The following is a 13,894-nucleotide window of genomic DNA, read 5'->3' as shown; positions in this document are numbered from 1 at the left end:
TTGTAAACATGAGGCGCTCATATGACCTAGAACACTGACTTGGACTTAATGGGATCCGTTGCAGGAGCAAATGTTCGGCCTGACCTTTTCATTGGTCTGATGCTTTAATTGCTCCTTGGTCTACAGATTCCCCATCACTTTAGGTAAGACTGATGCAAAGTATGGCGTTCCACACAATACTTAGGGTGTATGGTCATAACCAATGCTTCATTTGAGCAGATTGTTGCAGTTGGGGGCAAACCACACTCATTTTTTGGACCCTGCAGTTATTTTCCCTCAAAATACTTTGACCTAGAGCAAAAGAGAGCTAAACACAAAGGGGGAAAGAAGGAGAAAAGAGAAAGATGGAAATACAGTGACACAGGGATAAAGCATGGATAAGAAAGAACCAGAGATGCAGGGAGTGTCTGGGGGTGGAGGCTTAGGGTGTCTGAGGGTGGATGTAAGGTCATGAGGTGGAAACAAGAATAGTAGTCTTGGTATTCGCCAACATGATCTTCAGTAGAGCCGGGTGCGGGCTTCTGAGCAAAACTTGAGGCCCTCAGAACTTGTCCTGTTACAAATTAAGCACTGTTTATCATCCAACATTGAGCTTCTTTTTAAAATGCAAATTACCTTTGGAGGCGCATGAGCCACGTTACATCCAGACCTGTCTGAGGCCACACAGCAATTGTGAGAAATTGAACCATAATGTCCCTAGGTTTGTACCTGAAAAAGCAAGTGTCTAAAATTCCGATTGGAATTCTAAAGAAAAGCTGGCTTCCAAAACCACATGATGTTCCCATGCACAGTGGATGGACCTGACTGATAGGGGATATGACTTGCATGTTTTTAACGGCAATGGAGTGGCCTAAAGAAGCAACACAAAGTTTTGAGAATGTGAAAGAGAAACTACTTGGAGATAGAAACGGAGCAACAGAATTGTGAATTCACATGTTACATTACATGCTGACTGAAAGCTGACCTTGCAGAGACAACCGTATGCTCTGATAGATTTGTATGGGACATGGTAAGCTGTAAGTGAAGGCCTTGGAGTCCAGTTACAATAATACCTCATATGAAGAGTCAGCATTATTGTGAACTCTAGGTTGAGACCTTGGTGGTTTTCTCTTTTGCTGAGAGAACAGACCTTAGCTAAGTTGTTTGGTTTCACATTGAAGGAACTCATATTGCAACCAAACAAGAAAGACATTGACATTTTCAAAGGATTCAAGGGAATCTCAGCATAGTTATTTCTCGAGTTATGCGCGGCAGCTAATGGCCCTTGGCTATTAGAAGAAGGCCTCCAGTATGTCAGACATGTATGTCGAAAATTAGAGAGTAAATACTAGGAGATAGCCCAGAGCTATTCCATGGCATAAAGCTGGGGGCAAATTTATAGGAACACCTAATGATTCACCCACACAGACTATTTAATGATGCAGAAGTAACTGGTGGCAATGATGAGATGCTTGTACGGGAGGTAGAGGGTTAGCAAAGAAGGCAGTGGCTGGCCTCTTGGGACACGTGCATTTCATTCTGCCATTACATATTTATTTACTGTGCTTTGGACATCACTGACATGTCACCTAGTGGCTACTTATATCACTATATTGAGAGCCACTAAATTATGAGGCACTACATTGCAACCATATGTCCTGGGCGATAGCATTATCTTGTCCTTGTTTAAAATAATTAAGCGTTCTCCTTATTTATATCACTTATCTTTGACATGGCAAGATCCCGTGATAATGTGGTTATGATGCAGTGCCATATGATATAATGGACTCAATGTAATGGAAGTATGCACGTCAGATCCCTTACTGATAGTTGATGGTTAATACTTTGATTGCATGAATAGTAAACATGACTGAGGATGGCACACAGAGAGTGGCTTGTATTTCAGCAGCAAAAGACGCATGTACTATTTGTTGAATTTAAACGTACGCTTTATAAGATACTGCAAATGCATGGCAAAGTTAAGCTTGGGGTCCACAATGATATTAAAATGATGTAGTCCTCAATGATATTAAAATGATGCAGAGCTCTGCAAATGAAACTATGATGTCAGTGTCACTACAGATAAAATTCTAATTTTTATTGTACATTCATCATGCAGAGACCATATTATTTAAATTGAAATCTAACACGCTTGTGCCATTTCTGATTCAGGATATTTGTTGATGTATTTTATCACTGTCATTCAAAGGAGTCCACCACCAAATCATGAAAGTTCACTGTTGTGGCTATACATTTTAGAGAAATTAGATTTGTGTGAATCTAGCAGATTATGTTTTGTGACACGTAATTGAAGCACAGATTTAAATAAGTGGCTGGACCCTCGCTTCAACACTCTTCTAATCCTTAGAATTACTTTAAAAAGTAGATGCAAAACTGGATAGTCTGTTTTAGCGGAAGATGTCTGACAGGCCTACTGTGTGTTTAAGTGATAATATTGTTAACAATAATAGTGTCTCACGTGAATATTGAGTCCTAAATATGATTTACAAAAATTGCATGCCATTGGGTGTAGATTATCCTGTAATAGCAGTATGAACTACTGGTATCTTATCTTGTGGCAGGCTGTTCATTCACCAAGTTTGTCCAAGAAAGTACCCCATGTTTTCCTGCCTTTCAACATAATTACTGTAGTTTCAAGTTTTAGTTTACTTTAATCACATTTCCTGGATTTTTCAATGGATGGGCAAAATCTAAATCAACTGGACTATGGTCCACTCTCAATTAAGTCTCAGTGACCAAGCCCTGGAGCTTTTTTTGCTTTGTTGTTAAGTCTTCACTCCTAGACAACTTGGTTGGCATCATTTAACAGTGATGTGTGTCCTTTTCCTGAAATGCAGTACATTACCCATCAATGATGGGCCTCGATATACAAGTATGGCAGATTCCACAATTTTTAAACAGACAAGGCCCATTAAAGAGTTATTGGTTTCTCATCATATATACAGTCCTATAATTTAGCAGGACACTTATAAAATGAATAATATTAAAAAAATAGCTCAAACGTTTTACATAATTTGTCTTTTCAATGGTGTTACAGGAAAATGCGAATTGCATCATAAATATGAATAAGTATTCATCAGAATGGCCCACCTTTCCGTAAAAAGGGTCAAACATGCGAGTAAACGGCAGGTTACTCTCACATTCTAGTTTGTATTATATCTTTGTAATCTATGTAGAATCAGAGAGAGAGACTATGGTAACATGATGGTCTCATCATAGGAAATAGGACTGTTAAGGCTTTGGCTACTACAGAGATACTACAGAGTTAAGGCATATGTACTAGAGATGTAAGGGCACAGCACTTTAGGTGAAGATCCTGTTTACTCTTCTGTAGTAGCTCTGTGGCTCTTTTCAACGTCCTGTCCCATGAACTGACTGACCTTCCCTGGCTCAGCAAATGTCACACTTCATTATGCACTTGCCGATTTAAAATTGGATTAATACAAAAGGAATGAATCATGCAAGATTTTGGGCAAGCCGAAACCCATTTCAAATCATCTCTATTTCACAAAATGTACTTATTATTGTAATGAAGTCAAAGAAAACACCAGCAAGTCACGTACACAATCAGTTATTGAACCAAAGTGTTCATTTGGGACATTGCTTAATTAGTGATCCTTTGATAATAAATGGAATGAATTTTCCGATAGACGGCATGCATTTCTTGGGATTCTGTGGTTCTAAACACATGGTCCTCCATATAAGAATTACCTACTCTTCCCTTGTGGTTCTGATGACGAAATTCTCATGACTTTAGTTTCAAATATTCTATTAGATAGCATGTAGAAAAGAGTAGCATGGAGTCTTTTGGCACGTTTTGTTGGACTGGGGCTTCCAGCTTCCCCGGCGCTAGCTAAAATTGAACAATTGATGCAAGCTAGGAGAATTGATAAATTTCAAAACGTATTTCATAAAAAAAAAAAAAATAATTATGTTTGGGATTGATAACAATAGAAGGCATGATAGCCATTATAAGAATTGCTTTGTTGTGTGCACTGCAGACAAATGGCAAAGCTTGTTACATTCATCTGCTAAGCCACTATATCCAGTCTTGCCAATAAATACCAAAGGAATATGAACATTGGTAAGAAAAGAGTGACTAGTGGGGTTCAAACCAAATTTTCTTTGGATTAGTAACTTGTCTTTTATTGAACTAAATCAGTTTTAGTGAAGTTAATTGTTAACATTTATGTTCTCTTTACAAATGTTGCTTTTGTTTTTTTTCAGACCTTCAGGTGTATTTGCCCAGCTGTGCTGTGGTAAAGACTACGTTTTGAAAATATGCATGAATGAAATTTTGTCAGGATTTGTAGCAGTAAGAATTGGAAAGACATTTGTAAGCATTGAGACAAAAATGGAAAATTCCCGTGCGACACCCGTATGACAGGAAAATTAAGGTGGCCTAACACAGCCTTGCAAGTTTATTGTATGCAGTTCAACTAAGGTTCTAGGGATGGAGCAGAGGAAAGAGATTGAGGTGGAGATGCGAGAGACCTCCGTGAAGGTAAAAAAACATGACGCAGCAGAGGAGAAAACACAGTGCTTCAGTTGCATTATTTGTGGCAAGAGTTTCCCTTTTCAAAGCTCTCTGTCGCAACACATGAGAAAGCACACTGGAGACAAGCCGTACAAATGTCCCTATTGTGACCACCGAGCTTCTCAGAAGGGCAGTTTAAAGCTACACCTTCGCACTCACAGAACAGGCACATTAAGTCATGGGCATGATGGGGAGATGGGAGAAGCCCATCTTGGAGAAATTGGGGCATCCGAGGGCCTTGACGGTTGCACTAGCCCTACAAAGAGTTCTTCTGCCTGCAACAAGATTCTTAATGGGTCAATGCAGCTGGAGAATGGCAAGTTCTTGTTAAGAAGTATAAAGAAAGATGGGTTAACTGGGGCTACTCTGGGATCCGACGACAAGTTTACCACCTACGTATGCACCTTCTGTAAGAGTAAGTTTGACAAAAAGAAAAATCTGGAACTGCATATTCTGCAAGTGCATAAACCCTATAAATGCAGGCTATGCAATTACATGACCTTACGAGAGGAGACCTTATTGAACCACATTGAGAAGGAACACATTACAACCCCAAATTCAGCATCAGGTGACATGTGCAAGCAAAATGGCAAGAGTGAGCAAACCATAGGGGATTATCCTTGTGAGGTTTGTGGTCAGGCCTTTAGTCAGTCCTGGTTTCTGAAAGCCCACATGAAGAAGCACGGGGGCTCATTTGATCATGGTTGCCATATTTGTGGCAGAAGGTTTAAAGAGCCGTGGTTTCTCAAAAACCATATGAAATCTCATGGTCCAAAGATTGGAAATAAAAATAAACCAAAAAATGACGCTGATCCTGTTGCTACAATCAATGATGTAGTTCAAGAAGAAACTATCATGACGGGCTTATCCCTTTATGAAGTTTGTATGAAGTGTGGAAACTTTTTTACAAATTTGGACAGTTTGAAAGCACACAACCTGGTGCACTGCAAAATTGAAGACAGCAGATTAGAAGGCAAAGCTGAGGCGGGCAGCGAAGGGCTCCTAGAAGGAGCGGATGACAGTTTAGATCCATCTGCTACACAGCAGCTTTTCCTAGAGTGCCTAAATTTGAGACCACGTGCAGAAGCTGACAACCTTACAAATGGGCCGACAGGAAAGAGGGTACCTGAGCTGGATCCAGTCAACAGCTACCAAGCCTGGCAATTGGCCACCAAAGGAAAAGTAGCAGAAGCAACAGAATATGTCAAGTACGGGGGATGGGATGAAACACTTGCAGATGCGGATGTAACCTATGACAAGGATAAAGGAGAATACATTCTTGTCACGCAGGAGAAGCGCAAGAGGGAGCAAGACTTGCAAAGCTCCAGCAACCCAAAGAAGCGCACTTGCTCTAGTGGCAGCCGCACAGAGAAAAGCAGCAACACCCAAATGGGGGAAACTTTTGTGGACTCCCCTGATGACCTTGAATTCCGTCCCCCCTCCCGACAGAGCCGACGATCTTCCACACAAAACAAATCCACTGAATGTTTTGAATGTGGAAAGGTCTTTCGGACATACCACCAGATGGTTCTCCATTCTCGAGTGCACAGAAAGGACATTCGAAGCCATAGCGAGAGTGGATCGGTGACCCAGCGTGACCGATATGAATCTGCAAGTGAGGGAGACACTGGTTCTGCCAGCAGACCTAGTACGCCTGGCTCAACCTCAGCTCATGAAGATTCATTGGTGTCTGGAATGTGTGAAGATGGAGTGGATGATAGCTTTGAAGAGGAGGCACCTCTGCTAATATCAGGTAAGATCAAAAGACTGTTTTTTTCCATCCCTGTTATCTCCTTCAAAAAATATGTATTGTACCAAATATCACTAATGCGATCCATTAATTCATAGCTACTTGTGTTCCAGTTTTTATGGTTTTCACTTCATAATTGATACATGGAGCGTACATATGTTGTTTTGATATTGGTAGGTCACTGTGCTGCTACAGGGAGAACCAACGTCTGTGCCATAACTGATGGGAACTTCCTGCATTTACACTCAGATGTAAAGCAAATAAAAACAACAACTAAGTAAAGCCATGCATTTTCTTTTCGTCTTATAAACATGTTTACATTTTTGCAAGTGACGGGCAAAATTCCAGTTGTATGTCACAATATGGAGTTCATTGACATCAAACAGATGATCTCTCGAACTCCACAATATTGTCTACTGGTATATTGTAAAGTTAATCATACACAGGAAATGTTGATTTACTATTCTTAACTATAAATCAACTTGCCTTGATTATATGTTATTTGTTGGATCTGTGGCGTCAATATAAGTGCAGGCCAATATTTAAACTTCAATATTTCAGTAGAATGCAAAAATCCCACAATTTGGAGTAGTCTTTTTGGTTTGGAAGTATTCACAAAATCCTTCACTGTTCTTGGGATTGAAGCACAGTGGGCCATCATTTATAAACAAAAAGGTGAGCTGCCTGCTGTGCCACGTGAAATAACATGCGTAGAATGGATCTCCATTGGTAACCAGATAACCTGGACTTACTCCCTGCTCCAGTCTCTTCAGTTTCAGAACACCACTGGATATTACAAAAAGTTAATTTTTCCTGAGAAAATCCAACATTCTCTATACACCTCAATGAAATTAACTGCTTTAGTCAGCCCTTTGTTCTACATTATAAAATCAGCAATGTAGAAATATTCTTGATTTTTCAAATGACTCTTTCGACAACAGGGGTGATGCATGGAAAACACGCTTGGGCAGTTGTAAATCAGTTACTTGTCCTATTTTCCATTGGTCCTCACAAAATGGTGATGCCACAAATCAACTGTCAATTTGCATAATTTTTTAGTAGATCACAAAGATTTAGTCAATGTATTATTTCCAGTAATTTACTAGTCCTGGTCCTTGGACAATTCGGTGTTATAGCACCACAACGAATCAAGTGCTGTTTTTGAGTTTCATGGCGCGTGCTGCTTATTTTCTCACACAAAAATCTCTTGCATCTTTTTGTGTTTGTATTTACAATACATTTACCGTGTCCCCTCTGGCTCCTTCAAAAGGTTTTCAGTACTGTTTTACGCACAGCAACATGTATCATTTCTGAGCCCGCAACAACAGCTTCCAATCTGTTGCTTATTTCTTGTGTGTGTTTTTTTTTTACTCATTGCGAAGCAGATGATGTTCACATGGAACCACCAACAGGTAGGAGTCGAGGGGTTGAATATCCCTTTTGCGTGCAGTGGCAACAGAACTAGGGTGAATACATACATATACATCCAGTGTTGAAAGCTTCATCTCCCAAGATGATTGCGAGCTGTAGGACTGGTTGATAATCCACCAGTGAATTAATTACGATGAGAAAACTCGTTTAATCTTGTTACCAAAATAGTTCTGATTCCCAGTAAGCAGCAAGCGCAGTTTAAGGATCCAATTAGGGTTAAAAAAAGCAGGCCTTACAAGCATGTCTACCACCAGAGTAATAGTTTGCAGTAATCAATTTTAAAATGCGAAGTTGCCATCACACAGTAAACAAAGAAAATATTATTGCAACTCAAGCATACAAAGGTGTCGTGAAAAAGTGATCCTAGCCTCTGCATGCACTTTAAACTTCTGCTGTTGTCCACCTGCTTCCTGGCTTGCTCGTATGTTTGGAGCCTTGCAATGGGCGTTTTCTGGTGGAAAATTGGACAGACCTCTGTAAGATCTCCCTTGTAACCCGGGAGAAGCAGTGCTCTGATTTCCCTTTCACACGTCAGTGGTGATGAACGACTGTGATTTAGTCCAAAAATGTACTTACCCAATGTAGCATTCGTCAACACTGCATTAAACCACACCCTGGAATGCCCTGATATTTTCAGAGATGATGATCTTGATCGTTTTAGAGATCTTGACAGGTGTTCGAAGCCTTCACCTGCTCAAGTGTTTAGCAGTCATTGGTGTGTTTTAGGGAATCATTTGTGCATGGTTAGGTGAATAGTGCATACTAAGGTGTACGTCACGGGTGCACTTTAACAGTAAAGAAATAAACAAATAGGACGGGAAGAGAGACAGTCAGATTATGAATCTGAAGGAATATGGATGAGAGCCTTTAAAGCCAACACTGAGACAAAAACAAGGAGTCACTCATTTGTATGACTCTCTGTAATTGTTTTTGTGTCACCGAGTACAGTATCACCATAGTGTAGCGACAGTGTACTGTGTGTGTGAATGTCAGCCGTACAATAGTTTGGAAGGTGGCAGATAAAAGTGTAGAGACCCAGGTCATAGCAGCTGCATGCTACACTTAAGTATGAGAGACTACCAGAGTCTGGCCTGCTTAGAAGAATAATGTGAACAGGACCCACAGATCTAACTAAGCATGTTTTTAATCAGCCATCAAGGTTTCAGGATTTGGCCTGCACCCTAGTAAACCAGCAGTGCTTAATTTGTGCCAGTGTGGGCACCTGCTACGCATTTTTGCGGACTGACACTTATTTTTTCTCATCAGATGTTTGTCAAGAGAAAGAGAGAGAAAACACAAAACGGAAAGATGAAGGGAGAGAAACACAGAAAAACAGTCACACAGGGCGAAAGCAGGGACCTACAAAAGTGAGAGAAAGGAGCAGGGGATGTTTAGTAGTGGATTAAGGTGCATGAGGTGGATTCAAGACGATGCAGCCTTGATATCTGAGTACCAACATTAAATTACATCAGCCATATGTTTCTGAGTAGAGCTTTGGGTGTTGGCGCTCATTATTTTACAAATTAAGCATGTGAATCAGAACACAAATGACAAAATAAACAAGAATTTGCAATGCAACGAGTCTCGCATTTCTCCGAGTTAGAGCTATTAGCAGTTGTAAACTCCTAACCGGACTTTTCTTGCCTCATTAAGTGGGAAAAAAACGAGCGTGATTGCGCTGCTAAACAAGCGAGATTGCTCTGTTAAAAAAGAGAAAAGGTAGTCCACAAACCAGATGGAAAACAGCGAGCCTCGTATGTTTTCAGTACTTGGTTGCTGCACTCGAGGAGGGCTAACCACCGGAAAAGGCATGACGTATGCATGCCTTCCACTAATGAAACAAGCAGATTTTAAAAGGCAAGCCCACGAACCCAATGAAAGACACTGAAGTGACATGGATGGGACTCCGAGCCCTTTTCTAACTACTACAGCTTCTCGCAAGCGATACGCAGGCTCGACCTTAAAAATGAGTGTAAGATGCTGCTGTATGACCTCCCACAGTGAAGAACATTATGTATTGGTTGATTAATTGATTAGCTTAATACATTTGTTTAACTCACACTACATACTATTAATTGCCTCTTGGAGCTAGGAATCAGTGTTGCAGAGAAAGAACAGACGTATTCAGTGGGACATGAGGCATCATATGATGGGTCTCATGCCACAAATGTTTAAATAGCCAAAATTTGAGGAGTATTCCAAGTTTGACATAGTTGCTGTCATGCCTACTTTTATCTTGCCAGGCAAAATAGGTTCCTATTGGTGAACTCCCCTGGCTAGTACATTGTACTCTAGTCGAGCCTGCCTGCATAAGTGAGGTGGTGCCAGAGTGAGGTAAAGGCCTGCTCTTCCGCAGGAGTAATAGACAGCCATCTTTCAAGTCTTTCAAGAAACTTCTATGACCACCTAAATGACGAAATGTTGCTCTGGGCAAAGAAGGTTTGAATGTAGTTTGGATGAAAAGGAGAATTGAAGCTTTTACGTTCATTTTCAGGTTGACCACAAATAGAATTAGCTATTCGTGTGGGGAAACTCGCTTTCCATTCCAGTATTTAATTGAAGGAGACATTTTGGCAGCTGACTAAGTCTATCTATTTGGGTCTTGCAAAAGCTAAGAGAGTTCCATGCAAATTCCAGTAAAATACAATACTATACAAATAATGTGTTTTTCAGTAATTCTTCATGTTCCTCGTGTTAAAGAGAGGTTGAGGGATTAGTGTATTTTCATTGGTGCCCCGTGCAACTTGAACTTTCCTCAGTATTTCAGGTGGATGCTGCTTCTCAAGTTCTATTCATTTCACAGCTTCTTTTTCTAAGGTAAACTGGTTCATTGTGATTAGGTGTGCACAAAAGTGTGCTTTTTCCCCAAAAAGTAGACCAATTTTGCAAATATGTGCATTATCAAAACACATTAGAAGATTGTTCTTATTCCAAACTGACATATGTGTCCATATTTACCAGGCAGAGATTAACACAGTTTCTATGTAGATTTTGTTACGTATTTATTTGCTGCCATTTTGTTGCTGCCACCCAAAGTGTTCCTGTGTTGTCACCACAGATGTGAATCCACAAGGGAAAGTGATGAACAATAGCATTTTGTAGAAGAACAATGGGCAGGGTCAGCCTCCCCAAGGTGACATGCCCTGACATGCTACGTCCCTCCTATTGTCTCAAACCCAAATTCTGACACCATCTCTCTCACTTCTACTAGCCTTTACAAAAACATATCCTACAGAGTGCCTCCGTAGTTTACATGGTACTGATGTGATGGTAAATCTGCTGGTGAAATTTATGTTACTGTGTGGTAACATCACACTTGTGCTGTGGAATTTGGAGTTGAACCCCATGGAATGGGAGAATTATCGTGTGGAACAGGCTTCACCAGTTATAAAACCACACAGAATTTCCTATTCTGTGAGTTTTAATTGATACATTCACTGCCTGCCGTAAGCAGCTGGTAATTGTATGCAGGGCTTTTTGGTGAAGTGGGGGTGGCTGGGGCGTGGGGAGCACGGAGAGAAGGGGCAGATACAGTTTTGCAATAAGGAGCATTTATTGTTCCTCCAACTAATACAAATCAGGGGATGAGCCTTGACTGCTGCTGCATCCCAAGCATTGTACGATTGTATCAATTAGAGTTACTGCTTGGTAAAATCCGTTCCAGTATTCCAACGCCCAGGAAAACAGGTTCGGGGACACCAGTCAAATAACGATCAAATGGAGTGGAATTCCATACAGTAGCTCCTCTTGGCCTCAATCATAACCGGCCGTCTCTGCGTAAACTGGCTTTGAGTCAAACTGCAGAGAAATGGAGGAAATTACAGTGTATTTATCCAAAATATGACATTCAGGCGAAAGGTAAGAGTAAGGGATGCTGAACAGCCATTTTTGCTTATTTCATTTTTCCTCTCACCATTTCAAACAGTGGTCGAAGTGGGCAGGATCAGAGGAGCACGAAGTGCCCAAACTTTTTTAATTTTTAAAAACGCGTTTCCCTACTTTTTATAAAAACACACCTGTCATGGGATGGTAAATTTCGATAGTGCAAATGCCTGAGCTGAAGTTTCATTCTGGGAGTCTCTTGTGCTGTGAAACCGAGGGGGGCAGATAGCTTAACAATAAACAGGCCTTCTTGCCAGGGTGTCTGCTTGCATAAAAGAAATGTAGATATGCACAACTGGTTAATCTGCAAATGTAAGGACTTGGGAGCTGATGCTGGTTTAATTGCTCAAATCACATGAACCTTTGTGATGATAAAGAGCTATTCTTTTTCAGTGATAGTGTGAGGGAGTTACCAGCTGAGCTGTGAAGTGTGTGCTTTTCAGGGCAGCTATATTGAAGTAAATTTTAGCATACAGTCTGGTTATTACTAACATCTATTTTCAGGAAACCATTTTGTCTGAAACTTTTTGCACTTTTGAAAGCAGTATATCTTATACTATGTGCAAGTTTACCATAATAACTTACATGCCCTCAGTGTTTTCTGTCTGGGCCCTCGTAGCACTAACAATACATTCTCGATTTTATTCTGTGGCTGTCTGGATACAAACCCTTGCAGTGTGTTAACTAATAGAGGTTTCTCGATTCAGAACTTTGCAGTGCATTAACTAATATAGGTTTCAGAATGTACAATAGTGCACGTCCCGCTGATTAACTTAACTTTTTAAAATGTATTTTTTATTTAAGCTGCAAGTTATTTTATATTGAGTACTTGATGGTATGTTAAAAAACAAAAAAGTACAGAATATTTAGTTTTTTTAACCACACCTTTGACCCCGCCCTATTGCATGCAGCATCACATTTCCCATACTTTTTTAATGCACTTTGACCCCTGATTTCATGAGTAAAAAGATTTGACAAAAAAAGACTACATCGTTTTAATACTAAGAGTGAAAACAAAGAAACAGATCATTAAAAAAATCTGTTGTCATTTAGATAAACATAACTTTTAATGGTCTAATGTAGGAGTGAAAATACCCACCAAATTAAGAAATTGTAAAACAAACCCACATTTCATTTCCGTATTTATCCTGCCTTACGGCATTTCGCATCTACTTACAGTTCAGTGTGTAAATTATTTCATCAGAAGGTGGAAAAAGGAATAATACGTAACAGACGTACACCTGTGTGAAACTCTTCGTAAGCAATGTACCGCGTGAAATAAAATATGCTACAAAATACAATTTTGTGAATAAAACAATTCTCGGTGCTGTCACCGAGCGTTGTAGGCAGACGCTTTGAAAAATTACGCTGCATTTCGGTCACTCTCAATCCCCTAACAGCAGTGTCGAATACACGCTGCTGTAAAAAAAAACAACTAAAAAAAAAAGTCAGAGACAATGGCTGTTTTGTGTTATATAATCCCTTATTTTTCTGTGCTTCATTTTCCAGTAATTGTCCCGGCCGGGGACAAAGTACAGCGCCCCTTCCCAATCCCTGTCGATGAACAAACTCATTCGGGATGGTGGCCTAGTACCTCAATGGCCCAGTTTTACGCTCTTTTCATTTGTTTCTGCTTTATGGCTTTAAACTGCATTATATGGTGGTTTCTCTGATTATGACCAATGCGCGTGGATGTAAAAAACACGTCAAATAATGTAAATCTATCACGTTTTAAACCCGAAATAAGAAAGCAAAACACAAAGCACAAATGTCTCCACCTCCTCGGTTGCAGTGACTTCAGAAAATGGCTCGTAATCCTGAAAAGGATGCGGAGTGGGGGGGAATACCTATTGTGCAGTAGTTGCTAAGAGAACATTCTTATGAAAGCCTGGAGTGACAAAGTTCAGATTTAGTAACCAAGCCTTGTGTGAAAACCACTAGAAGTTGCAAATAAACAGCGTATACATTGGTGAGCATTTGACACAATTTGGAGGCGGAACGTAACTCTGCACAACATCCTTCGCAGACCAGTGGTATTTACATGCCTGGGCTGCCTGAATATATATCTATAGCCTTTGCGTATAGAGTGGATGGCTCCATGTCAGCGGGAAGTCACTTTTACTCTCCTAGAATATACTTTTTTTATGTGTCATTGTTAGCACCTGTGTTTGTACAGTGGGCCCAATAAACACGAACCAAGACTACAGCTCCCAAAATGCACTATTACCTAACATCAAAGTCCAGGAATGGAATATGCGTGTCCCTGTGGCTTCGTTCCATGCCGTCACCCTAAT

The 13,894-nt window shown here is 40.3% G+C and overlaps 1 protein-coding gene across 6 annotated transcripts in view; it reads left to right on the top strand.

Moving 5' to 3' along the window:
- The window catches only part of ZNF516 (zinc finger protein 516), a 353,996-nt gene that overhangs the window by 203,258 nt on the left and 136,844 nt on the right, over nucleotides 1-13,894 (top strand). For all 6 annotated transcript variants that reach the window (XM_069219430.1, XM_069219434.1, XM_069219429.1 and 3 more), the window contains one exon: nucleotides 4,228-6,290. In XM_069219430.1, coding sequence (XP_069075531.1) covers nucleotides 4,454-6,290 — 1,837 coding nt within the window. In that variant the 5' untranslated portion in view covers nucleotides 4,228-4,453. The remainder of the gene's footprint in view (nucleotides 1-4,227; nucleotides 6,291-13,894) is intronic.

The sequence above is a fragment of the Pleurodeles waltl genome, chromosome 2_2, assembly GCF_031143425.1.
Source record: "Pleurodeles waltl isolate 20211129_DDA chromosome 2_2, aPleWal1.hap1.20221129, whole genome shotgun sequence".
Taxonomy (NCBI): Eukaryota; Metazoa; Chordata; class Amphibia; order Caudata; family Salamandridae; genus Pleurodeles; species Pleurodeles waltl.
The sequence above is the reverse complement of the archived record's forward strand: the minus strand, read 5'-3'. Positions and strand labels throughout refer to the sequence as shown.